General features: G+C 41.9%; 1 protein-coding gene across 3 annotated transcripts in view; it reads left to right on the top strand.

Annotated features, from left to right (window-relative positions):
- The window catches only part of LOC117547049 (PH and SEC7 domain-containing protein 1-like), a 73176-nt gene extending 46699 nt beyond the window's left edge, over nt 1-26477 (top strand). For all 3 annotated transcript variants that reach the window (XM_034217507.1, XM_034217509.1, XM_034217508.1), the window contains 6 exons: nt 12072-12265; nt 15380-15450; nt 16318-16475; nt 18254-18398; nt 21116-21259; nt 22184-26477. In XM_034217507.1, coding sequence (XP_034073398.1) covers nt 12072-12265; nt 15380-15450; nt 16318-16475; nt 18254-18398; nt 21116-21259; nt 22184-22474 — 1003 coding nt within the window. In that variant the 3' untranslated portion in view covers nt 22475-26477. The remainder of the gene's footprint in view (nt 1-12071; nt 12266-15379; nt 15451-16317; nt 16476-18253; nt 18399-21115; nt 21260-22183) is intronic.
- Nucleotides 26478-27199: the final 722 nt, after the last annotated feature.

Below are 27199 nucleotides of genomic sequence, written 5' to 3'. Positions count from 1 at the left end.
AGGTGGTGAGCAGACATCCACTGAGAGATGTCAGCTAGACAAGCAGAGATGCGTGCAACGACCTGGGTCTCTGAGCGGGGAAAGGACAGAATTAATTGGGTGTCATCAGCGTAGCAGTGGTAAGAAAAACCATGCGGGCTAATGACTGATCCGAGCGAGTTTGTGTACAGGGAGAAGAGGAGGGGACCAAGAACAGAGCCCTGAGGGACCCCCGTAGTTAATTGACAAGGGTCGGACTCAGACCCTCTCCAAGTCACCCTGTAGGTACGGTCTTTCAGGTATGAGGTGAGGAGGGAAAGTGCAGAGCCTGAAACTCCAAGTTTTTGGAGAGTGCGAAGGAGGATCTGATGATTCACCGTGGTCGAATGCAGCAGACAGGTCCAATAGGATGATGACAGAGGAGAGGGATGCAGTTTTGGCAGTGTGCAGTTCCTCCGTGACAGCAATGAGAGCAGTTTCTGTGGAGTGACCTGCCTTGAAACCAGACTGGTGCGGATCCAGAAGGTTGTTCTGATTGAGATAACAGGAGAGTTGTTTAAAGACAGCGCGTTCAAGTGATTTAGACAGGAACGGGAGGAGAGAGACAGGCCTGTAGTTTATAACATCAGACGGGTTGAGAGTGGGTTTCTTTAGGAGAGGGTTTACTCTTGCCTCCTTGAGACTGTTTGGAAAGTGACCAGAAGTTAGAGAAGTGTTGATGAAATGGGTGAGAAACGGTAGAATATCAGGAGCGATAGTCTGAAGGAGGTTTGAAGGGATAGGGTCCAGAGGACAGGTGGTAGGGCGGGCAGAGGTAATGAGGGTAAGAACCTCACTTGGAGAGAGAGGGGAAAAGGAGGTAAGTGTGTTGGTGGAAGGAGGGTCTGGTGACCCAGCGGTGAGTAAAGGTGAGTCAGAAAAAGAAAAGCGAATATCATCAACCTTTTTTTCAAAGTGGGTAACAAAGTCGCTTGACAGAAGTGAGGAGGGGGGAGGAGCTTTTGGAGGGTCCAAGAGGGTGGAGAAGATGGAAAATAGTTTTTTAGGATTGGAATAGGAAGATTGGATCTTATCTTGAAAGAAAGTGCTTTTTGCCTGAGAGATCGAAGCAGAGAAAGAGGAGAGGAGAGCTTGATAGGTTAGGAGGTCGTCACGGTGTTTGGATTTCCACCATTTCCGCTCTGCTGCCCTAAGGACGGTTCTATTAGCACGCAGTGCATCATTTAGCCAGGGAGCAGGAGGGGACTGACGAGCCTGCCGAGATGTGAGAGGACAGAGCGAGTCCAGAGTGGATGAGAGAGTAGAGAGGAGAGTTTCTGCAGCAGAGTTTGGAGGCAGGAGATGGAACGAATCAGAGGAAGGGAGGGCTGAGAGCACCGACGAGGCAAAGGTAGAGGGGGAGAGGGAGCGAAGGTTACGGCGGACAAGTGCAGGATGGGAAGAGATTAGTTTGTTATGTTTGGAAAGGGATAGAGAGAATGAAATGAAGAAGTGATCGGATGTGTGGAGCGGGTTTACAGAGAGGTTAGAAGTAGCGCAGTTCCTTGAGAATATGAGATCAAGGACATTGCCAGCTTTATGAGTCGGTGGGGACGGAGACAGTGAGAAAGCAAAGGCGGTTAACAGAGATGTTAGTTCGTCTATCTTCCCCGTCTGGAGGTTGAAGTCTCCGAGAAGTACAGCGGGAGGGCCAGTTTCAGGGATGAGTGAGAGGAGATTATCTAATTCCTCCAAGAAGTCCCCCAAGGCGTCTGGTGGACGGTAGAGAACAACAATGGTTAACTGTATAGGATGGGTTACTGTGACGGCATGGAATTCAAAGGTAGAAGGAGTGAAGTTAGGTAGCTTGAAGAGGGAAAAGCTCCATTTGGGAGAGAGCAGGAGACCAGTGCCACCTCCTCTGCCAGTGGGTCTGGGTGTATGGGAGAAGGAATATGCAGTGGAGAGAGCTGCTGGGGTGGATGTGTTGGATGGAGTAATCCAGGTCTCAGTGAGAGCAAGGAAATCCAGAGACTGCAGGGAGGCGTAGCCAGAGATGAAGTCAGCCTTAGGAACAGCTGACTGGCAATTCCACAGGCCACCAGAAACTAGATGTTGGATCTCAGTGGAGCACGTGGGATAGACGAGAGCAGGCCGGTTATATCGATTAGGAGATACACGGGGCCAGTGATAATTGCGAGAAGACACATGAACAGGAATGGAGAAAATACACATGATTATAGCATGAGGGGCTAGAAAACTAAAGAAAAGATAAATAAGACACCAGCTCAATCAGAGTAGGATTTGCCTCCTCTTTGCCTCCCTCGTGACTCCCGCAGGACTCCAATGTCTTTGTCAGTCTTACTCCCGCAGGACTCCAATGTCTTTGTCAGTCTTCGGCTGTCTGACGCTGAAGCTGACGCTCCAGGAAAGAGCTACCCAAAAATGGACGCCTGATTGCTCAGTTCACACAGCTGTAGGGCCACGGCCCTCTAATTAGTTAACTATCTACAGCTGATGGGCGACAATAGACTGGCCGTGCCTATATTAATGCAGGCTTGAGTGCTGAGACCTGTAAAGCAGGTTTCGCCTGAGCAGATCTGAGATTTAAAATCTCTCAAACGCGATTTAGCCGTTTTAAGCTACAATAACAATTTATACAGAGTCGAATAAATGAAACAGAGAAGTCTAATTAAACAAGAATATAACTTACAGTGGTTGCTGCGTCAATAGGTAATGTCGTCACCGGGTCCAGATGCACACTGAGTTGATCAGATTTTAAATGCGGTATTTAAATGCTTTTTAAGGTACAAAATGACTGAGTCACGCGGTTTGTACTTCACGCTATCAATAGACTGGCCGTGCCTATATTAATGCAGGCTTGAGTGCTGAGACCTGTAAAGCAGGTTTCGCCTGAGCAGATCTGAGATTTAAAATCTCTCAAACGCGATTTAGCCGTTTAAGCTACAATAACAATTTATACAGAGTCGAATAAATGAAACAGAGAAGTCTAATTAAACAAGAATATAACTTACAGTGGTTGCTGCGTCAATAGGTAATGTCGTCACCGGGTCCAGATGCACACTGAGTTCATCAGATTTTAAATGCGGTATTTAAATGCTTTTTAAGGTACAAAATGACTGAGTCACGCGGTTGTACTTCACGCTATCAATAGACTGGCCGTGCCTATATTAATGCAGGCTTGAGTGCTGAGACCTGTAAAGCAGGTTTCGCCTGAGCAGATCTGAGATTTAAAATCTCTCAAACGCGATTTAGCCGTTTAAGCTACAATAACAATGTATACAGAGTCGAATAAATGAAACAGAGAAGTCTAATTAAACAAGAATATAACTTACAGTGGTTGCTGCGTCAATAGGTAATGTCGTCACCGGGTCCAGATGCACACTGAGTTCATCAGATTTTAAATGCGGTATTTAAATGCTTTTTAAGGTACAAAATGACTGAGTCACGCGGTTGTACTTCACGCTATCAATAGACTGGCCGTGCCTATATTAATGCAGGCTTGAGTGCTGAGACCTGTAAAGCAGGTTTCGCCTGAGCAGATCTGAGATTTAAAATCTCTCAAACGCGATTTAGCCGTTTTTAAGCTACAATAACAATTTATACAGAGTCGAATAAATGAAACAGAGAAGTCTAATTAAACAAGAATATAACTTACAGTGGTTGCTGCGTCAATAGGTAATGTCGTCACCGGGTCCAGATGCACACTGAGTTCATCAGATTTTAAATGCGGTATTTAAATGCTTTTTAAGGTACAAAATGACTGAGTCACGCGGTTGTACTTCACGCTATCAATAGACTGGCCGTGCCTATATTAATGCAGGCTTGAGTGCTGAGACCTGTAAAGCAGGTTTCGCCTGAGCAGATCTGAGATTTAAAATCTCTCAAGCGCGATTTAGCCGTTTAAGCTACAATAACAATTTGTACAGAGTCGAATAAATGAAACAGAGAAGTCTAATTAAACAAGAATATAACTTACAGTGGTTGCTGCGTCAATAGGTAATGTCGTCACCGGGTCCAGATGCACACTGAGTTCATCAGATTTTAAATGCGGTATTTAAATGCTTTTTAAGGTACAAAATGACTGAGTCACGCGGTTGTACTTCACGCTATCAATAGACTGGCCGTGCCTATATTAATGCAGGCTTGAGTGCTGAGACCTGTAAAGCAGGTTTCGCCTGAGCAGATCTGAGATTTAAAATCTCTCAAACGCGATTTAGCCGTTTAAGCTACAATAACAATTTATACAGAGTCGAATAAATGAAACAGAGAAGTCTAATTAAACAAGAATATAACTTACAGTGGTTGCTGCGTCAATAGGTAATGTCGTCACCGGGTCCAGATGCACACTGAGTTCATCAGATTTTAAATGCGGTATTTAAATGCTTTTTAAGGTACAAAATGACTGAGTCACGCGGTTGTACTTCACGCTATCAATAGACTGGCCGTGCCTATATTAATGCAGGCTTGAGTGCTGAGACCTGTAAAGCAGGTTTCGCCTGAGCAGATCTGAGATTTAAAATCTCTCAACGCGATTTAGCCATTTAAGCTACAATAACAATTTATACAGAGTCGAATAAATGAAACAGAGAAGTCTAATTAAACAAGAATATAACTTACAGTGGTTGCTGCGTCAATAGGTAATGTCGTCACCGGGTCCAGATGCACACTGAGTTCATCATATTTTAAATGCGGTATTTAAATGGTACAAAATGACTGAGTCACGCGGTTGTACTTCACGCTATCAATAGACTGGCCGTGCCTATATTAATGCAGGCTTGAGTGCTTTATTACAGGTAGGTGTGTGTGTGTGTGTGTGTGTGTGTGTGTGTGTGTGTGTGTGTGTGTGTGTGTGTGTGTGTGTGTGTGTGTGTGTGTGTGTGTGGTGTGTGTGGTGTGTGTGTGTGTGTGTGTGTGTGTGTGTGTGTGTGTGTGTGTGTGTGTGTGTGTGTGTGTGTGTGTGTGTGTGTGTGTGTGTGTGTGTGTGTGTGTGTGTGTGTGTGCGTGCGTGCGCATGGAGTATTATAGGACAACGCAAAACACACAGCGATGGATGTTATTTTACACCCCCACAGAGAAAAGACACAGCCACTCTCTTAACCGTGCAGTTGGATGCACCCACATGTTCTCCTCTCTCACACACACACAAACACACACAAACACACACACGCACAAACAGAGATGTATACAGTACACACAAGCTTCCTCATTGAGGAGCGGGGGTGGCGAGGAGCACAGAGAGGAAGAGAGGTGGTTGTGGTGGGCACTAAAAGAGAGACGCAACAAGTCGGAGATACAGGGAGATCTGTTGATAGAAACTTTGTGTACATGGTGGAATTGGAATTGCATTTCGAGATTAAAGTTGAAATGTTGAGAATGAAGTCAAAATGTCTAGAATACAGTAGAATTGAGGGTCCTCTTTTAGTCTGACGCTTATTCTCAATATTTCCACTTTGTTCTTGATACTTCAACCTGAGTCTCGTAAGGGTATTTCAACTGGTGTCCTGATACCTCAACATTATCTTGATCATTTTGACACTGAACATTTTTATTTCACTGTATTGAATGTAATTCTTTATTATTTCAACTTATTCCTAAAGGGCTCTATATTTTCTCTTTGGTGTATCCCTTTCCTGTAGTGTGTTATATAGGTTGTTATGCATGTAAATAGCCTGCAAAGGCTAAAATCTCTATGTTCCCTCCAAAGGGAGCTTCTCCCTGCCGGCCTGAAACGCCTCAATTGTAGTCCATTGTTTACTTCAGTGACATCACTATGTAACACTTGTGTTTCTATTGGCAACACATTATAGGTGATAGGCTAAGGGGAGGGACATCTGTAAGCGGTTGCCCAATCACAACAGAGCCATCCAGCTAACCAATCAGAGCAGACTGGGCTCTGGTTTCAGACAGAGGGTGAAAAGAGGTGCTGCAGCACAGGCAGTTTGAGAAACATAAAGAGCTCTTTGAACATTAAAGCATGGAGACATGTCACAGTTTATCCACCATGGGGTCCAGAGCCTTCAGCCGCTCTGCACCCCGCCTCTTGAACTCCCTCCCAACTGACATTCGGAATATTGACTCTGTCTCCATTTTGTCTCAAAGCATATCACTTCACACTGGCATATCCATCCTGATCACATGACACATCCTCTGTCCTTATTGATTATATTGTCTGGTCTGTCTGCTGGTGTTTTGTCTTTGTTGGGTGATATGACAGTATAACCGTGCAATAGTAGAAATGTGTCAACCAGTCGAGAATCTTTCAAAGCTTTTCACCGAGGTAGCTATTTTCAAATGATCTAGTGATCCTTGCTTGATTTCGCCCCATTGCTATGGAATGGTGAGAAGAAATGTGGTTCTCAAGTAACCAGACATTCCCACTGTATTTTGTCAGCTTATTTATATTGAACAAATTAAAACTTGCAGCATACAGTAAATCAAGTCTTTGTTTACTGTACTCCATAGATCAACATCTTTTTAATTTTTTTTTATTCACCGATTATCCGTAAAGCCTGTTAGACTAAAAATGATTGTCATAAGGATCCTTAAAAAAACACTTATTAATTGAGTTTACAAAACATTTACTGTATAGAGAACCGCAGTGACGCATCCTAAAACCCGGAAGTAAGTTAGCATTTTTACCACGTCCGGTTCCATGCAATTTCTCCATAGGATTTTGGAAAATAGCTCCAAATAAGGTCTGTGTTTGACACAAATTAAAGAGACAGATCACGTTTTGTTCTACGACATTAAATACATCAGCAGTGACCCCGCTGGTGATTTTTGAAGAGTTTACGTGTCTGAAAAACGATGGTTGTTAACAAGTGGCTGAATAGGACTACAGAAGTTGTCCAGGCCGTTTTACGTCATTACACCGAACACGTAAAACACTCCGCTAAGTTTGTTTGCCCTGTTCTGCTTGAAAGCAAGTACCTGCCTCCTGCAAACTGTTCAAACAAAAGCTTCAACAAAATAAAAATAAAAACTTGTACCATTTACAATCTGTATGTTTGAATATGGATCTTAAGTTGGCGACGTTGAAGCAGCGACCCTGCTGTAGTTCCTTTATAGCATAACGTTAGCATTTTGCTTCTTGCGACTAGATTTATGCTTCGAAAATGATAAAAGTAGGATAGACATGTGGATATTATCCGGCTGAACAAAACGTGATCCGTCTCTTAAATGTGTGTCAACCACAGACCTTATTTCGAGCTATTTTCCAAAATCCTATGGAGAAATTGCATTGCGTTTTAACGAAGGAACCGGAAGGAGTTTACATCCGGGTTTTAGGACGCGTCACTGTGGTTCTTTATAGTGATGTAGTCACCAGGATATACATTTACATAAATTGAGATGCAAAAAAGAATATCTGCCTTCTCTTTTTTTTCCCATTATGCGTGACCCTAATACTCCTCTGTAGAATATGACAGTAGGACATGATGAGTGCAGCGTGGAGATTGAAATGAATGATGGGAGAGGGACAGGTGAGACCCCCTCTGCTCCATTATTCCTTTCATTCTGCTAATCCCCTGTCTCACTATTGTCTGCTGCCTCCATCTCTCACCTGCCAGATGTGTGCCATCCGCACATATATATATATATTAGGGCTGTCAGTCGATTAAAATATTTAATCGCGATTAATCGCATGATTGTCCATGTCCATAGTTAATCGCGATTAATCGCAAATTAATCGCACATCTTTGATCTGTTCTAAATGTACCTTAGAGGAATATTTTTACATTTGTTTTACATTTTTAAATAATTAGTGGCGTTATTAACGCGTTAACGCAAAAAAAATGAATGCCACTAATTATTTTAACGCGATTAACGCATGTGTATTTTTTTTTCTCGGCCTCCCCGTAGTTTCAGAGCGCATCGAGTTTAAAATACCATCTACAAGCTGATGCTGACAGCCCCGCTCCTGCCGCCCGCTTGTGGCAGACCACACTTCCACGCTCACAGGCAGGCACCGACTGGCTATTGGGAGGACCGGGAGGGTGTGTGTATGTGTGGCCCGAGCGAGAGAGAGACCTTACGTGCATTGTTGTTGTTAGCATCTGGTGCTAGCTAGCTGCGCTAACGGATATGGAGCTGTTGATTGCAGCGTCCAGGCAACTCCCGTTCGAGCATATGCCTTGAGTTGCACATAGCTCCAACGATCCATCACACACACGCACACACACACTCACACACACACACACACACACACACACACACACACACACACACACACACACACACACACACACACACACACACACACACCAGTTGTATTGTATTATTGAATGAGAGAGGTTCCAGGTTGAATTGAGGCGAATATTTTTAATGTTCAGAGGTTGTTGTGTTTAATATGAGAATATTTTCATTGTTCAAATGATAATAAACATTAGCATAAAGCAAATTTGTCCACTCATATGTTGATAAGAGTATTAAAAACTTGAAAAATATTCCTCTAAGGTACATTTAGAACAGATCAAAAATGTGCGATTAATTTGCGATTAATCGCGATTAACTATGGACAATCATGCGATTAAATATTTTAATCGACTGACAGCCCTAATATATATATATATCAATGTTCATTAATGGACTTTTTATTGTCTTTCTTTTCATTCGTTTTATTTCCATTTTCCTAGAATTTACTTGTTTCCTGCCTGTATTTGTAATCTCTTTCTTTTATGGTCATTCTTTTTTCTTTTCTTTTTTTTTTGTCGGTTTTTTCTATGAATGTCATTATTTCCTTTGTTTCTCTACTGCTCCATGCCCTGCTTCTTTTCCTTTTGTTCTTTTCATTTCATTTTCTTTTTCCTTATGTTTTTTTCCTTTTCCTCTTCTCTCCTCCCCCAATCAATTTCCCTCTTTTGATACATTTCATTTCCACTGTTGTTGTTATCCTTTCTTTTGTTACCTCTGTTTCTTTCTTTTTTTCCTAATCTTTTAAAAAAAAATATTTCCTACCTTTTCCTTTTATCTCCTTTTCTTTAGTCTCTTTTTTGTACTTTCCTTTTTTCCAATGTTCCTAAACCGCCAATCCTCTCTCTTCCTTTGCTATTATTTGTTTGATCAATTTCCTTTTCATTTTGTCACCTTCTTTTCTTTCTTTATTTACTTTTTTCCGCAACTTTTCCTTAGTTCAGTGTTCGTTAGTCTTATCCTGTCCTCTCCTTTCCTTCAAATGTTTCCTCTCGCTATCTTCTGTATTCCTTCCTTTTCTTATCTGTTCCTTTCCCTTCTTTCCTTACCCTTTGTTTTCCTTTGTTATTATTTTCCTCTCCCCTCCTCCTCTCACTCACATCATTGAGGATAATGTTCTGCCATCTAAGAAGGATCAGCTTTGTCTCCCCCCTCTTCGGTCTCTGTCTCCTCACTCCTCTATCTCTCTCCTCCATCCTCCCCCCTCTCTCTATCTCCTTTCCACTTTGCCTCCGTGTATAATGGTATTGAAGCAGGCCAGCAGTTACCAGGCAACAGGCTGCATGCTCATTGGCTCCGTCTCCCTTTTCTCTCCCTGGCTCCTGCACAGGGTTAACTGCTGTTATGTTCTGTTGGTTACTCATAGCGTGGTCTCGGGGGGGTTCGGCATACAGCCATCTTTCTATTTTTGGGCTGAACTTTTACATGGGTGCCGGCTGGTGAGATAACAAGTGGAATTGCCATGTTACCTCACCAGGCAGAGACGTTCAGTGTTGATGCTCAAAGCATTTATCATCTCCTGATGTGACAAATCCCTTTAAAAAAACACTCAAAGAATCCATACAGCGTATTGTGAGCGGTTATTTAGAGCAGAATGGGATTAGCGCTGCTGTAGTAATGTGTACACTTAGTATTGTCTGGCTGTTTCCAGTGCAAAACATACAATACGGTAATATATGTTTATACAAGCAATTCATATACTCAGGAACAGGCATTTCGAGGGAATTTAAAGAACAGATGAAAATAAATGCTGTGATGGACACACAAATAATAATTAATAGAGACAATACTTTAAAGAAAGCAAAAAGTAAAACAGAAGGGAAATGCTTACAATTAAAATAAAAAAAGGGCATAATAGAAGCAACAACAGATACCAAATATTATACCAGTTGGTAAAGAAAAAAGATATAGAATTAAGAATAAATAAAAAATAACAATAATAAAATAAAAAAACATGTACAAAATAAAAAAGGGGCTAGTTACATTACAACAAAACACACATTTTAAAATAAATAAACAGGTGTTTTTGAAACGGTAACAAAAGGGTAATAGAGCCATGATCAAACACATACGAAATAAAGCAAGGGTTAATAAACTGGAATATACATTAAAATAGAAACAAAAAAGGGAATGATAAAAAATTACAATTAAACTGTATATTAAAATGTCTACAAATGAAAATAAAATGGACGACTATTTGGTAAAAGTAATAAAAAAGTAATGAAAACTATTTACAACACACAAATGGTAAAAAGAAAAATGCTACTTTTAACCAAATGAAATCACCGTAACAAAAGTATTTCATCATCCAAACAATGGTTAAATGCACTGTTGGTGGATAGAAGAGAGATGGAAAAGACCAAAATAAGATACATGTTTTTTGGAAAGACACACACACAAGAACACTTACAGTACAGCGCACATCAGAGTAGTTTAATAAAAAAGCTGCAGTCAAGTGAGCAGGAACTCAACAGCTCATGAACACTCCTCATTTACAGAGATGGCTCCTCAAGGAATGTTTCTAATGAGCGATCTGCGCAGAAACTTAAGCAACAACTCTCAGCCTGAAAACTTTCTTTAATAAAAAACAGAAGCTGGTAAATTATCTTTTCAGCAGTTTCTCTAATACTTTTTTAATAATGGAAATGAAACTATGTTACAGTTAACCACAACGTTGGTCATATTTATTTAGCTGTGTCCATCAGATATGGTGCTTTACACTGTGCTGTCTATTTGTATTATTTATTGTATCTTTTACATTTCACCTACACACATTTAAAAAACACTATGATAAAGGTTTGAACATTATGCAGTAGTTAGTAGCCAAAAATGTATTATAAAGATACCATCCCAAATAAAAAACAATAGTCGACTTAAAGAAGTAAAGGATAAAAGAAAACAACGTTTAAATAATTCATAAAAGTTCCAATAATAAGCAGTAACAGTCCCGCCTATCACGTACAATTTGCTGCAGCGCTAGCCAATAGAAGCTTTAGTGTAACATAATGATGTCATCACGTGAGCCACCTTTTTATTCTAGCCTTTGTGGACCATTTACATGCACAACAACCTATATAACACACCACAGGAAGCATAAGGGTGTCTTTAAATACTTTTCAGATGTATTTTTAAAAGGATTGTAGGTAGTAGTGTAGTACTAAAAGTTGATACGGACATACCTCAGGCTAGTATCTAAGAGGTGTTTATTAAATGTCTTCCATATGAACACAATTTCCGTTCACACAAATAAATAAGATTCTCACAACAATTCAGTTGTTGTGAAACCTTCGATTTCACACGGTCTTCCTCTGCAGATCCAGGCTGGCTTATAAAATAAGACTGAGATGTTATGTTGTATCACTATGAAGTATTAAAGTACTCTATGAGGCTTCAAGAGGGTGGAGGAGTAAGAGTGGTGCGCCTGTGTTTCTGAGAGGAGTCGACCGACCCCCCCCAGGGTAAAGATGCCCCTGTTTTTCACCTCAAAGGTGGAGCAAGATAGATGGTGTCACTCTTTAGCTTAGCTGTGGTTCTTTTTTGATCAAGGAGAGTGCTTCCCAGGAGAACCGGAGCAGGAAGACACACAGTTAAAGCTTTGAAGGTAGCTTACAGGATGCTTTGTAAATGTCTTGTGCAACTATACAGCTCTGGCAACACACCAGCCGTAGAGGTTGGATATTACTCATGTGTTCTGTATGAAAATAAAAGTTCCCCGCGTACAGTAAGTGTGTGAAATCTCTGGACCTGTTGTCCTGTAACAAGCACAGAGTGAGAGGCACATGGACAGGATGAATTATGATGTGTTTATTCGCATTGCAAATGAGACATGACACATAAGTGTTGATCACCATGGGATCTGCTTTTTTTTTTTCATTCTCTTTTTTTTCTTGTCTCCATAGCGACGAGGAAGAGCTGCGGAAGTCGTTCTCGGAGCTCGGGGACAGCCTGTGTGACTCCACCGCCTCCAGATCTCTGAAGGCGGAGGGCAGCAGTGGGAAGCCCCCGACAGAGGAGGCGCATCCGTCCGGGTCGCTGCTCTACAAGAACGGCTTCCTCGTCCGCAAAGTGCACGCAGACTCTGACGGCAAGAGAAGTACGAAGGATATTTTTCTTTACGTTTTACCACCTACAGTTTCAAAATAAGCTCACCTCAAGGTCCATTTAGTATCTATTATTGAACCTTTGATCACACATCGTTAGAGCTGCAACATTAAGTCAGTATGTCGAATAGTCGATCGCCAGTCAATATTTTGCCAACTGTTATGCAAAAATGTCACACATGCTGTTTTCAGACTCTGAAATATAAAGATTTTCTTGCATTTTTGTTTTATATCATTGGGAAGTGAATGTTCCAGCTGACTAAACAAGACATTTAAAGACAACTCCTTTGATTTTGAGAGATTGGGATGGATACTTTTCACTATTTTCTGACATCTTATAGACCAATATATTAATCGATTAATCTAAATTATTATAAAATAGTGAACAAATTAAAAGGTAATTATTTGTTTTACCACTACACATGATCTCCACCTAATTTGTTCTGATTTGACATTATTGATAACATTTCTATTGACTCAATCTGAAGTTATAAAGTGCTTTACAAAAATGTAAGGAAAAGTTCATAGCTAAAGTTTGTATCGGGTAAAAAAAAAAAAATTGTGAAGAAGAAGGATGAATCAGCGTGTTCGAGGTTGACTATATACATCTTATTTGACACGAAATGCTTTTCTCCAATCATTTTGAAAGTGTACTGTATGGTTTGTTACCACAGTTCAATATTTGAAGTATTAAGAATATTATAAAAGCTCCAAAAGCTCCAAAAGCTCCTCCCCCCTCCTCACTTCTGTCAAGCGACTTTGTTACCCACTTTGAAAAAAAGGTTAATGATATTCGCTCTTCTTTTTCTGACTCACCTTTACTCACCGCTGGGTCACCAGACCTTCCTTCCACCAACACACTAACCTCCTTTTCCCCTCTCTCTCCAAGTGAGGTTCTTACCCTCATTACCTCTGCCCGCCCTACCACCTGTCCTCTGGACCCTATCCCTTCAAACCTCCTTCAGACTATCGCTCCTGATATTCTACCGTTTCTCACCCATTTCATCAACACTTCTCTAACTTCTGGTCACTTTCCAAACAGTCTCAAGGAGGCAAGAGTAAACCCTCTCCTAAAGAAACCCACTCTCAACCCGTCTGATGTTATAAACTACAGGCCTGTCTCTCTCCTCCCGTTCCTGTCTAAATCACTTGAACGCGCTGTCTTTAAACAACTCTCCTGTTATCTCAATCAGAACAACCTTCTGGATCCGCACCAGTCTGGTTTCAAGGCAGGTCACTCCACAGAAACTGCTCTCATTGCTGTCACGGAGGAACTGCACACTGCCAAAACTGCATCCCTCTCCTCTGTCATCATCCTGTTGGACCTGTCTGCTGCATTCGACACGGTGAATCATCAGATCCTCCTTCGCACTCTCCAAAAACTTGGAGTTTCTGGCTCTGCACTTTCCCTCCTCACCTCATACCTGAAAGACCGTACCTACAGGGTGACTTGGAGAGGGTCTGAGTCCGACCCTTGTCAATTAACTACGGGGGTCCCTCAGGGCTCTGTTCTTGGTCCCCTCCTCTTCTCCTTGTACACAAACTCGCTCGGATCAGTCATTAGCCCGCATGGTTTTTCTTACCACTGCTACGCTGACGACACCCAATTAATTCTGTCCTTTCCCCGCTCAGAGACCCAGGTCGTCGCACGCATCTCTGCTTGTCTAGCTGACATCTCTCAGTGGATGTCTGCTCACCACCTCAAGCTCAACCTTGACAAGACTGAGCTGCTCTTCCTCCCGGGAAAAGATTGTCCAACTCTTGACCTAACAATCAACATCGGCACCTCAGTTGTTTCCCCGACTCAGACTGCAAGGAATCTGGGTGTGACCCTAGATAACAACCTGTCCTTCACTGCAAACATCGCTGCTACAACCCGCTGCTGCAGATACACGCTTTACAACATCAGGAAGATACGTCCCCAGCTGACTCAGAAAGCGACTCAGGTTCTGGTCCAGGCTCTCGTCATCTCACGCCTAGACTACTGCAACTCCCTCCTGGCTGGTCTACCTGCATGTGCCATCCGACCTCTGCAGCTCATCCAGAATGCAGCGGCTCGTCTGGTTTTCAACCTTCCTAAATTCTCCCACACCACTCCGCTCCTCCGCTCCCTTCACTGGCTTCCGGTAACTGCTAGAATCCACTTCAAGACACTGGTACTTGCTTACCGTGCTGCGAATGGATCTGGCCCTTCCTACATCCAGGACATGGTTAAACCGTACACCCCAGCTCGTGCACTACGCTCTGCATCAGCCAAACGACTCGTTGCGCCCTCGCTGCGAGGGGGACCCAAGTTCCCATCGGCGAAAACACGTGGGTTTGCTATCCTGGCTCCAAGATGGTGGAATGAGCTCCCCATTGACATCAGGACGGCAGATAGCTTCCACATCTTCCGGCGCAAACTGAAAACTCATCTCTTTCGACTCCACTTCGAGCGTTAGAACGATTAACGAAGCACTTTTATACCAATAAAGGACTGGATTACCTAAAGCCAGTTGAGTAGCACTTGAAATGTTTGGCTCTATGAAACCTGATATACTTATATGATTCTGTTTTCTTCAAGGTTGTGTCTTCCTGGTCGAATGTACTTATTGTAAGTCGCTTTGGACAAAAGCGTCAGCTAAATGCAATGTAATGTAATAATGTAATTATAGGCAGATCTGGGTTGAAAATATTAGCTTTTAACTGCTTTTTTTCTGCAACAACAAAAAACGCAATCCTCGAAAGACAATCATTGACATACAGTTGAATTACCCACCCCACAATAAGGTTCAGTTATAGTTAAATAAGGTTCAGTTATAGTTAAATAAGGTTCAGTTATAGTTAAATAAGGTTCAGTTATAGTTAAAGCCAAAAGGCAAAAAGGCTCCATCTTTGAATGCAGTATCTAGTTCTCTGCATACTTTCACGATTTATATCTTTGAATAAATCCTAATTGAATGTGTTCCTTGCCTCCTGGACTTGGAGGGTTAATCCACCCAAGCTCATACATGTATTTAATTAATCTAATACATCAAGTGGAAAGTAGGTCAAAACTAAAACAAATGTAACATATAAGGCAATTGTATATATGTGTTTTTGATGTTATCACTTTTTTCTCCTCGCAGCACCAAGAGGGAAGAGAGGTTGGAAGACCTTCTATATCATCCTCAAAGGGCTTATTCTCTATCTGCAAAAAGTAAGTAACTCCCATTATTACAGAGTATATTTTACTTTGGTATTTATTTAGTTATTTATTTGTTTTTTTTAGTCTGCCAGAAAAAGTCTGTATTAGAAACAATTGTATTACTTGTGACTGTTTTTACTTTACTTTCCAGAATGTTCTTTTGTGTCGGGTTACTTTCATACACATTCTACAGAATGCTTTATATCAAGCAGTATGTCCGATGGAGTCACAGCCAATATCCTGTTTACATGTTTAAAAAGGGCTGTGACACATTGTCCTGGCTTCATGTGGGGCAACCTCTGCCAACACAACAGCTACCGTTCTAGGTAAAACCCTTTTTATGTTGGGTTCCGGATAAAACCCTTTGAAAGGGTTCTAGGTATAACACTTTTTATGTTGGGTTCCGGATAAAACCCTTTGAAAGGGTTCTAGGTATAACACTTTTTATGTTGGGTTCCGGATAAAACCCTCTGAAAGGGTTCTAGGTTAGTTCACTTTCATGTTGAGTTCTAGGTAAAAACCCTCTTTTGTTCTTGGTAGAACCCTTTTAGGTTGGGTTTTAGGTTGGAGCCTATATAAAAGGTTCTACCAAGAACCAAAAACAGGTCCCCCCTTGGTAACAAGCTGAAGAACCCCCTTTTGTTCTAGTTAGAACCTTTATATCTAAGAGTGTAGTCCAGCAGAAGGTACGTTTAGATGAGAGAATTAATCAGTTGTTTTCACAAGGGATACTTTCAAAGCACTGCTATGTTCACATGTAACTCTCCTGCTGCTCGTCCAATAAAATCTCTTCTTTGTCAGCACTCCCACTTTAATAAGTGCTGAGACCCCTTGGTGTTAATCATAGCATTCATTTCTTATTCATTACTGCCCTGCCAGGGGGAGTACAGGCCTGACAAACAGCTATCAGAGGAGGACCTGAAGAACGCCGTGTCCATCCACCACTCTCTGGCCATGAAGGCTTCAGACTACAGCAAGAGGCCCAACGTCTTCTACCTGCGCACCGCCGACTGGAGGGTGTATCTCTTCCAGGCCCCGTGAGTCCTGCTCTGTGTTCCTCACTGAGCTGACATAATGTGTAGACACTATTACATACTGTGGAGCGTGTGCACGGTCTGCTGCACAGCATCTGCAGCAGACCATAACATTAAAACCAGAACTAAACCTTAATCATACCCTGCATACCTGTGTCTCATCTTGACTATGCAAGCGTGCATGAGCCATTTACATTTTTCTGTCAAAACTGCAGTGTGTGGTCAAAAGTATGTGGACAAGTTTGTGTACCTTTGGTTCTACAGTTATTTTTCAAGGTTGTTTTTTTGCCGCCTTGGTGCAAATGAGCAAACATTTTAAATCTACAGCATAAAATTAATGGGTTTATATGCACTTAAGTTACATAGGACCTAAGACCTTTTCTTGATTACTCAAAGGTGAAATTTATTTGGTCAAGAAAGCAAATAAAAAATACAAATGAAACAAAATAACAAACAAGAATAAAATACGAATACAAATAATATAAAAACAAGTAAAACACCTGTCACTCTTACAGATATGATCCAAGATGAATACATGCAATAGATGATTGCAACCAAAAAGGAGGTTGATAGATAACATCAAGTAACCACTTTTCTATAAATATGAATATAGATGCAGCTCATAAATAATCAGATTTCTCCCCCATCCCAGAGTAGCACTTTCTCTCTCATTATTTAACAAGTACTCAAATGTTCTGTGGTAAAATATTGAATCATTAAGGTGGAGGAAGATAACTTGCAAAATCAGCCTTTTTGTTGAAGGGAAAAAAGCCCTTATTTAGATGTTTTTGTTTAACACAAAATCAGCTAGCAACCAAATTGTTTTATGCATGCAAACACACTTGAAGACAATAATGATCGTTTAGCTTTGTGGCCGCTATTTGGTATAAGTCTTCATTGCGACAATATCACTATAGACCAAAAATAAGTGGTTATCCCAAGCAGTTTTGACAGGTCTGCACTAATGCACATTGAGTTTTTGACCTTAACCCCATCCACATTTGGAGTTAGATTATTAGGCAGACCTGATGATCAGTGCTGAAGCTTACTAATGCTCTTGTGGCTGAGTGTGAGCGAATCCCTGCAGCAGGTTAAAGCATCCGTTGGAAACCTGAAGATTAAGCTGCAGAGACATACGCTGTCCTTTTAGCTCTGTAGCGTAACTGCGGCTGCCTAATGAAGCTGAGCACCCAACCTCAGCTAACAGCATGCAGAGCCAGCTGTGCACATGGTGTTCAGCAGAACACACCCAGAGAGCTCACGGATCAATGAAACATGCACAGGACGTACTGTACTGTATACATACATGTATATTAAGGGGAAAGGTTGCGGTGTGCATGTGTGTGTTTGATCAGCAAGTGGCACATGACTGGCCACATGTTTCAGCCCCCCTGGAGGCTCTGTGCTCCAGTTGCAGCTTGCATTTGTCCCAGATACTGTACCCCTCTCTGTGTCTCCCTCTCCTCTTTCTGTCTCTCCATCTCTCTCCATCCTCGTCCCTCCCTGGGGAATTAAAGCAAGGCTGTCTAAGCCAATCTGACATTTCTCATGGGCCCCTAATGGGTCTGTTCGTGTAAAACAGGGCCTTTTCTCTCATGCATTAATTGGCTCCAAAATAATTTCTTTGTCAACAGCAAGGCTGCGTTCTCTGATAATTATCCCTTTGATGCTGTAAGCTGGCCATGTGCTGATGTGGGCATGGAGAGGGCTGATAAGTGTGTGTTGTACCTACTGTTTCAGATCTGTTTCTAATTGCATTCTATGTGTGTTATACATCACAGGAACGCGGAGCAGATGCAGTCTTGGATCACAAGGATCAACACGGTGGCCACCATGTTCTCAGCTCCTCCTTTCCCAGCAGCCATCGGCTCCCAGAAGAAGTTCAGCCGGCCGCTGCTGCCTGGGACCATGTCAAAGCTGTCGGAGGTATCCTAAAGGGGCCCTATTGTGCTTTTTCCCTTTCCTGTTGTGTGTTATAAAGGGTTTTTTCATCATGTAAATGGTCTGCAAAGACTAAAATGCCACAGTTCCCTCAAGAGCGAGTTTTCCCCCCAACCCCATCCCCCCTCGAAAAGAGCATTATAGGACCCAGTTCATACAGTGAATGAGAAAGTGTTCAGTTCATTGGCTAGGTTAAAGGATTTACACCAATTTGAAAAGATACCCTTTAACAGATGACAATGAAAGTCCTGCATTGAAAATGGTGGTTTGTTAGTGTAATAAGAAAAATGTACTTTAATTATTTGATGTATATTAAAGGTAGGGTAGGTAATTCACTTCAGAAACACTTGTTGTTATATTCCATGGAATGCTCTTAACATCCCGATAGCAATGAATACATTAAATGCTTTGACAATAAATATATACAAATATTTCATCTGTGGAAGCAGTAGCGCTGTAAAAAGCACGACCAATCATCTGAGCCGGCCCGGCTAAAGTAACTGGATGGTCTACCTGCCTGTCAGCCTTCCATCTGTGCACAAACTTATCTCGTGCCCTCATTGGTCATGTGCGCGTTCGTGTGTGTTGGAGGAGGGGCTCTGTAAGGAAGAGGCAGATTTTTTTCGGTTGTGTATTTTCAAATTCTAGCGCACTCGTGCTGGTTTCTCCATTCTTACCTACCCTACCTTTAAGGTCCCCTGTGAAGGAAATCATATTATAAAACTACATTATTATTCCTCATGCTTTGCTATTAAAGCAATATTTCACCGATGTAGTTGAAAGAGTTGAGCTCAATTTCAACAAATTATCATTTCAATTATGGATTATTCTGCCTATTATTTTCTCCATTAATCGATTACTGCTTAGTTTGTTAGAATTCTGGAAACAGTGAGAATAGAATAATTTGATTTGTATGCAAACAGCTTAATTTTTTAAGTTACTAAAGTTATCAAATAAATATAGTGGAAAAAGTACCTTAAATGGTGCTTCAGTACAGTACTTGAGTAAATGTACTTTTCCACTACTGCAAATGTATGCCTGTAACGGCCCGTCCACACAGCGGCGTGCGTTGAAGCTTCCAACGCTTCTGCCCATTCACTTTGAATGGGGTGACGTCACTTTTAGCCGAACTGCATCGTGGGAAGCGACGTGGAGCGTTGCTGGCGTTGCTCGCGGCAAAAGTTGAGCAATGTTTTGACGCCTCGGCAGAAGCGTCAGCCAATCGAATCATATGCCAGTACAAGTTCTATCCAATCAAACCGCTGCTTGTGTGTCAGGGGCGGGAGATTCATGTGATTGGTTGTTGGTCGAGTGTCAGACACGCCCGCCGGCAAGCGTCAACGCACGCCGCTGTGTGGACAGGCCGTTACGGCCCGTCCACACAGCGTTGAAGCTTCCAACGCTTCTGCCCATTCACTTTGAATGGGGTGACGTCACTTTTAGCCGAACTGCATTTTGGGAAGCGACGTGGAGCGTTGCTGGCGTAGCTAGCGTCAAAAGTTGAGCAATGTTCAACTTTTGACGCCTCGACGGAGGCGTCAGCCAATGAAATCCCGTTTATGCAAATCTGCCAGTACAATCGCTAGCCAATCAAACCGCGTGTATGCTGGGAGAGACGACGCAGGTCATTTCCTCATATTCAAAAAAATGGAGGGAAAATTCATTATAGCGGTAGTGAATCACCCGGTGCTGTATGATCAGTCTCTGTTCATCTACCGGGATACAAACCGGAGGAGCGAGGCATGGAGGGAGGAGGCAGAGACAGTGGGTGAAACTGGTAGGTTTTCGCCTGTTTGGGGATTTTATATCCAGTTTACTTCGTTTTAACATTGCTATTGCTTTGTATGTCGGGGGCGGGAGATTCATGTGATTGGTTGTTGGTCGCGTTGCTCTCAAAAAATCCCCAAGCTTCAGATACGCCCACCTCCAAGCGTCAACGCACACTGCTGTGTGGACGCTCCGTTACACTGAATACTGTAATCTGCAAAGTACAAAGCTGGCATCCCATAAATGTTTACATTTCGAATATTGTTTACCAAAAATGTAATCAGATAGTGAAAGATTTCAAACAAACCTTTACCAATTTCAGACAGTTACAGTTTGGCGTAATTAAAAAAAGGTGGGAAACAAATACGTATCTCTCAAATTACATTTATCACAAACAAAACTATCACAAATGAGTTAATGGCCTTAATTACATTCCACCACTGGCTGTACCTGGTCAGAGGCAAGTCCAGGCTCCTGTGAAATTCATCACAACAAGGCGATACAAATCCTTCAAAAAAGTCCTTTTCAAAAGGAGTGGACACATCATTTTTCATAACTTGACGGCAGAGTAATTAGAATTATATTTTCATGACTAAACGCTCCACCTAACACTGATGTAATAAATCACTGCTGGTCACTGGTGGTTTATGAGTGCAGGCTTTTCACTCCTCAAGTCGATCTGTTGTGACGGGAAAGTGAAAAGCTTCTCGGAAAACACTTTTTGTCATAACAAGACATTTTTCTTTGTCTTGTTATTCTATTCTTCTCATCTTGTTCGAACGGGATATTTGTTTTTAATTTCACAGTTGCACCAATACCCTGACAAACAGGATGGTATTTCAGTTCAGAACATTCAAACACTAACTGAAAGGAGGCAGGTGTGTACTCCTTGCTTCCCCTCTCCTCATGTCTCCGTGTTGACCTTGTTCTTACAGGAGGAGCAGGTCAGATCCCATGAAAACCGCTTCAGAGCCCTGTCCACTGAGCTGACTGAGCTGCGTTCCTACCCCCCCGACCGCAAGGTCAAAGGGCGCGAGCTGGAAGAGTACCGGCAGCGGGATGAGTACCTGGAGTTTGAGGTGAGCTGCACACTGATAAAAGAAAGAAATGGGAAATGCAGTGAAGCGTTAAATCATCATTACATCACTGCAGCCCTCTCAGCTCTCCAATCTTCACTGGTCCATTTTGTTTGACTATTTTGCTTTATAGCAGTGGAAAGAAAACATCCAACCCACAGCTTTGGGTTTATTTGACTGCATATGTCTATTAGTGACTGTAGAATTCCATACCAAAGGTTAGCCTTAGATAATGACTCATTTGCATATTTAAACAATTTAATCAAAGTTGTTATACAATACCCGTAAACAACTGGGGGAGTTTCGTGTATAAATGTATTAGTTACATCTATTACCCATTTCCTTTCTAGAGACTTGCAAAATGTATGAAATACTGTATGTGTCTTCTAAAGATTTTGGAATACTCTGAGACATTAAATCTCTACTTCAGTGGCACTTGCATACGCCAACTTATTATGCATACCTTTATTCTTATGGTGACCAACTTTGTATTAATCTGTATTCTGGATGTTTTAACTGAAAGGTTTCTTCATAATGTTCGTAGTCTGATTCGTATCACTTTCTATTCCTAACAACATGGAGAACATTTATTTTTCCAATAGCTGTTGACAGTATTTTATTGTTACTGTATTTATCAGAGAGAGTGATCCAAAGAGATATTTAATAAACATAACATGTCAGTAACACCTATTATAACCATAATTAATTAATGATAAACTCACAAACTTTAATAAATGTTTATTTTACTGTTAACAAACAAAGACATGTATCATGTAAACTAAATATTAGTAATGCTTTAAATATCAGATACCTATTAATACTAGAATGATGATGTTGCTCTCAGTCTTCAACTGGGGAAGTTTAATGGTGCTATATTTAAGTTTAAATGTTTTACCGTACTCACCAGTTCTGTCTCGCCTTTATCAGAAAACCCGGTACGGGACGTATGTCATGCTGCTGCGAGCTAAGATCCGGAGCGGCGAGAAGGACCTGTCTCTGTTCGAGTCCCAGCTGCTGGAGGACAACAGTCTGCAGAGGGCCCACTCCAGCCCCACGCTGCAGGACAGCAGCCAGGCCAGCCAGGCCAGCCAGGCCAGCCAGGTGAGCAAGGCCAGCAGCGGCCGGGACGGGGGCAACAGCAGCAGGGCCAGCGGCTGCAGCGGCAAGCTGCGGCAGGACGGCCAGAGACACAGCTACCGGCAGGCCGTCAAGAAGTGAGGCGGGGGGGGGCGCCGGGAGCGGCACAGCGTTGCACTGCCAGGCCGTCTCCCTGCATAGGTTTTTATTTGAGATCCAGGAGGGTTTGGAGCTCTGCTTGAAGGGGGAGCAGGAGAGAGGGTCTCTACCCCACTCCCTTCCCCCAAAACCATGACGCCCTACCCGGCACCCCAATCTTCTCATGGGACTGAGGAGGTGCAGATCCTGTGACTGGAAGAGGAGCACTAGCAGGGGTGTGGGTGCAGGAGGTGGGAGGGTCACACATCTGCAGAGACCATGTGTCTGTGGGAGCAGCGCAGACTGAGCGGGAGGAGAAGTGCTCATATGGAACACACAGGGACGTACATCCAGCTTCTTTCCTTTTCTCCTCTTTTCTTCTTTCACCTCTCCAGCCACGTTCTCCCACCTTTTCTCTTGACTTTTCACTCAGTTTTGGGACCAAACTATTAAAACATCACATTTTAAGACGACTTGTTTTCAGTTATACTGCTGCAGCCGCTCTGATCGGAGCGCTGTAACAGTCACTGGACCTGAACACATCACCAGGTCTTATGGAGCCATTTACATTCCAGCTCCTTGTTTTCTGCCACATCACCACGGTGTTTTCACATTCCGCACACAGGCCGGACATTACAGCTTTTAGCTTCTATTTCACTGAAGGTGGATCTACACACTGCACAACACATAGCGATGGAGTGATGAGGGTGATTAGACAGTGCAGCTCCGCTTTCTCTCAGCACTGACGGCTAAATAGATGTCAGTAGAACTTCACTCCTGATATGCAGCAACTGCATCTCATCTAGGTCTATTTTCTTTTGCTCTACTTGAACAGGAGATCTCTTTCCGAGTTGCTTTGGCTTCTGTCCCGTGGTGTGCTTCTGTTCTCTTTCTATTTCTTGGCCGAATGTTGTTTTCCCCAGTGATCCGCATGCCTGCATCCAGCACTGCTTCTTTTAAGCCTTTTACTACTTCAAGGGCAAAAACTGAGAGCAGCAAAAGTTGTTCTCTGGGGTCATTTAAGTCCTTTTTTCTTCATACCCGACATGTGTTATCTCCCTAATAGCCTCTCATTTATAATAGCCTATTTTCACACTCACCAGGCAGACCCTGAATGTTCTTGTTTTTTCAATATTTTTACAGTATTTTACAGTCGTTTGTTGTTGTTGAACCTATTCCTCCTGTGTATGTCAAGTGTATGATGAAATATGATATTGAAAATGTTAAAGGAAAAATATGTTATCCATGCTCTTTGTAAAACATCCAGGATGTGTTGTATATATAGCAGCTTATATTGTAGGATATATGAAGGTATATTTACAATATATTCACACACACTATTGCGAAGATGCGTTCGGTGGGCCGCACTTCATGTTTCTTGTAAGTCCTGAAAGCGCTACACGATAATCATATGTTGTTGTTTTTTTTTCTTACATGGTGGTAATAATTCAGCACAATATGAGTATTTCAGTGACGCCTATGTACCTATCAAAGATTAGTAAATGATCAAAATGGTGTTTGTGACGGGATTACACGAAGAAGAAAAAAAGAGAATTGACGTATGGATTTCAGATGGCAGTAATCCAAAGAAAGCGCATGGTTGGCTATGACTTAATAGCATGATTTTAAAGGGATCAGGGTAAGAAATGCATGAAAAAGGTAGAGAATGTAAAAAAAAGAAAGGAACTCTTCATTTAGTAGGGTGTTGGCAGCCTATGGTGTTTTCGGTAGCCATAAACGCCTCATAGCCATTTTCTACTCAGGCTTCAGAACGACACCTTGAGCAGCTGCAGTGCCGGCATCCGACCAGCAGGGGGAGCTGTTCACGTTTTTTTCAGCCATAAACACACCTGCTGCACCTGCAGTGAATATGCATGATATAATCCCACTCACCTGATGGGTGGGGTTGGGTATTGCAGGGCTAAATGACACAACACCTGTTTGTATTGACTGTAGAGTCAGTGTGTGTTTGAGTGTGTCTCGCTGTGGATGTTAGCGTGAGCATGCTGGAGCCTGTTTGTTGCTTCTTTCATCCGGCATCAGTTCCCATGTTGTTATCTTTGAATGTGAATTTGTTTTTCATGATCTAATATTCTAAGCCTAGCCAAGTGTTTGCCTGCAGTTTGAGCGCTGAAATCATTAGTTACATGACAGGAAGTTAATCGGCAACTCTTTTCATCCATGTCATTTTTCATGAAAAATGCCAAACATTTCTCAGTTATTGCAACTTAAGTATAAGTTTCTTCTTTTTTTCTTCGTCTTATGGGACGACAGTGAGGGTGTTGCGATATAGCAGGATCGACACAAGCCGTAATTTCAGTTCCTTTCGGTTCTCGCTTTGTATTCTCATCTACATTTCGTTCTTTGCTTTTGTTCTCTTTCCTTCGCCTCAATCATCTCACTGATCTCACTTTGTATTCGATGGTTTAAAAAAAGGTGTATGTGCCATAGCTGACATCTTGTACCTTTCACCAGTTATGTAACGCGCCATTACAGATTTGTGTCTATTAATAGCATCTGCTGTTTATAATGTGGCCAATCTGTGGAAGAGCAGTCGGACTCATGTTGATGGTGTTCTGAGGGGAATTGATTCATTCAGTTACATCACATGCATTCCAATATGTCAAGCTTTTAAAGGTACTTCTCACATTTCACTCGAGATCACACCATCTACAGTACATAAGCACATAATGTCAAACATCTTCTGGTTCTGGCTTCTCAATGGTAAAAATTTGCTGTGTGTTGGTTAAAAAATAATGTCAGTTTAGACTGTCCGAAGTTGCATTTTTTTACTTTTATTTTCACAAACTAAACTAATAATTGCAAAAATATCCAGCCGATTAGGGGAGACACTACAGGAGAAAAAGGTACATTCAGTAAAAATAACCAGGATTACTTACATTAAGATAAGACTAGGCCTAAGTCTTTTGAAATGTTTTATTCAAATTTAAAATAAAACATAAATAGCTTAATGTATATTTTGAATTCTTTATTTCCACTACTTTCAAAGGCATCAAATTGTGCCTGTAGTGTCTCTACTTAGTCAACAAGACAAATAAATCACAGAATGAATACTGTTCTTAAAATGTTAAGAATTGATTTTAGATCATTCAACAAAAAAATACCTGAATGTAAACATCTCAAAGGCATACATTGTAGTGAAAATATATTATTTCCCCAATAGGTTTTAAGAGTAACAAGAAGATACAAAAACAGATCTGGTACTGATGGTTCTATTCTGGGATCAGGCTGTAGACTCTATACAGTGAGGATGGATGGAGTATGAAAGGAGCCTCCACCTTGACAACTCTCCAAGGTCCTCCTCCCCCACTCCCCCCCTCTCCTCCTGCCATGTGTTATCATCACTGCTCACTTACATCAAAGGGCAGCTGCAGGATCTCCATGGCGCTGGTTAGCATGGAGATGGCTGGTTCCCCTGGTGACGGCTGTGTGATGCTCTAGTGAAAGTCACCCTGATGAAGTGTGTTCACCGCGGTACAGTACCTCTGTTACAGCAGCAGTGCATGCCTGCAGCTGTCCTTTAAAAAACATTCATTTCTGCCCATGAACGCCTCATCTCTGAATGTAAATAAAGCATGAGATATTATGGATGGCCTGTTTTAATTTATATTATGGTTAGAGTATTAAATGAAGGGTTAATATTTAAGGTATAGGTCAACATGTTTTTTCCTGTCCTTGAGCTCATGGTCGTTTTTTTTTTACATTTCTTTCAATGTGAATGAAGGAAATGTCTATATTTAACGCTGTTGTATGCTGTTGTGTTTTAGAGAGCCAGCTCATACAAATGTTTTTACACGTAGAGGTCTGATCTGATCCATCTCAGTGTTTTTTAGACTGGTGCAGGTTAGGCAATGTTCATTTAATGGTACACATACAGTGAGCTACACGTGTCACTGCCTTGTTTAAACTCACCAAGGAAATGTTGTTTGTGAGCTTCTCATTTTGTGAGACATAGAAGATGAAAATAAAAGTGTTTTGAAAGGTTTACTGTGTCCGAACATCATTGTGTGGAATGTACATTTCAAAGGGTACAGTACTTGTACTTAAAGGGGCCCTATACTTTTTGGAGTTTCCCTTTCCTATAGTGTGTTATATACAGTTGCAAGAAAAAGTATGTGAACCCTTTGGATTCTCCACACATAGCGTTGTGTGTTCCTTCCAAACAACTCAACTTTGGTTTCATCTGTCCACAGAATATGTTGCCAGTAGTGCTGTGGAACATCCAGGTGCTCTTTTGCAAACTTCAAACGTGCAGCAATGTTTTTTCTGGACAGCAGTGGCTTCCTCCGTGGTGTCCTCCCATGAACTCCATTCTTGTTCAATGTTTTACGTATCGTAGATTCGTCAACAGAGATGTTAGCATGTGCCAGAGATTTCTTTAAGTCTCTAGCTGACACTCTAGGATTCTTCTTCACCTCATTGAGCATTCTGCGCTGTGCTCTTGCAGTCATCTTTACAGGACGGCCACTCCTAGGGAGAGTAGCAACAGTGCTGAACTTTCTCCATTCATAGACAATGTGTCTTACCGTGGACTGATGAACATCAAGGCTTTTAGAGATACTTTTGTAACCCTTTCCAGCTTTATGCAAGTCAACAATTCTTAATCGTAGGTCTTCTGAGAGCTCTTTTGTGCGAGGCATGGTTCACATCTGGCAATGCTTCTTAAGAATAGCAAATTCAAAACTGGTGTGTATTTTTTATAGGGCA

This window comes from Gymnodraco acuticeps, unplaced genomic scaffold (genome assembly GCF_902827175.1).
Source record: "Gymnodraco acuticeps unplaced genomic scaffold, fGymAcu1.1, whole genome shotgun sequence".
Classification (NCBI taxonomy): domain Eukaryota; kingdom Metazoa; phylum Chordata; class Actinopteri; order Perciformes; family Bathydraconidae; genus Gymnodraco; species Gymnodraco acuticeps.
This window is presented reverse-complemented; position numbering and strand designations above follow the sequence as displayed.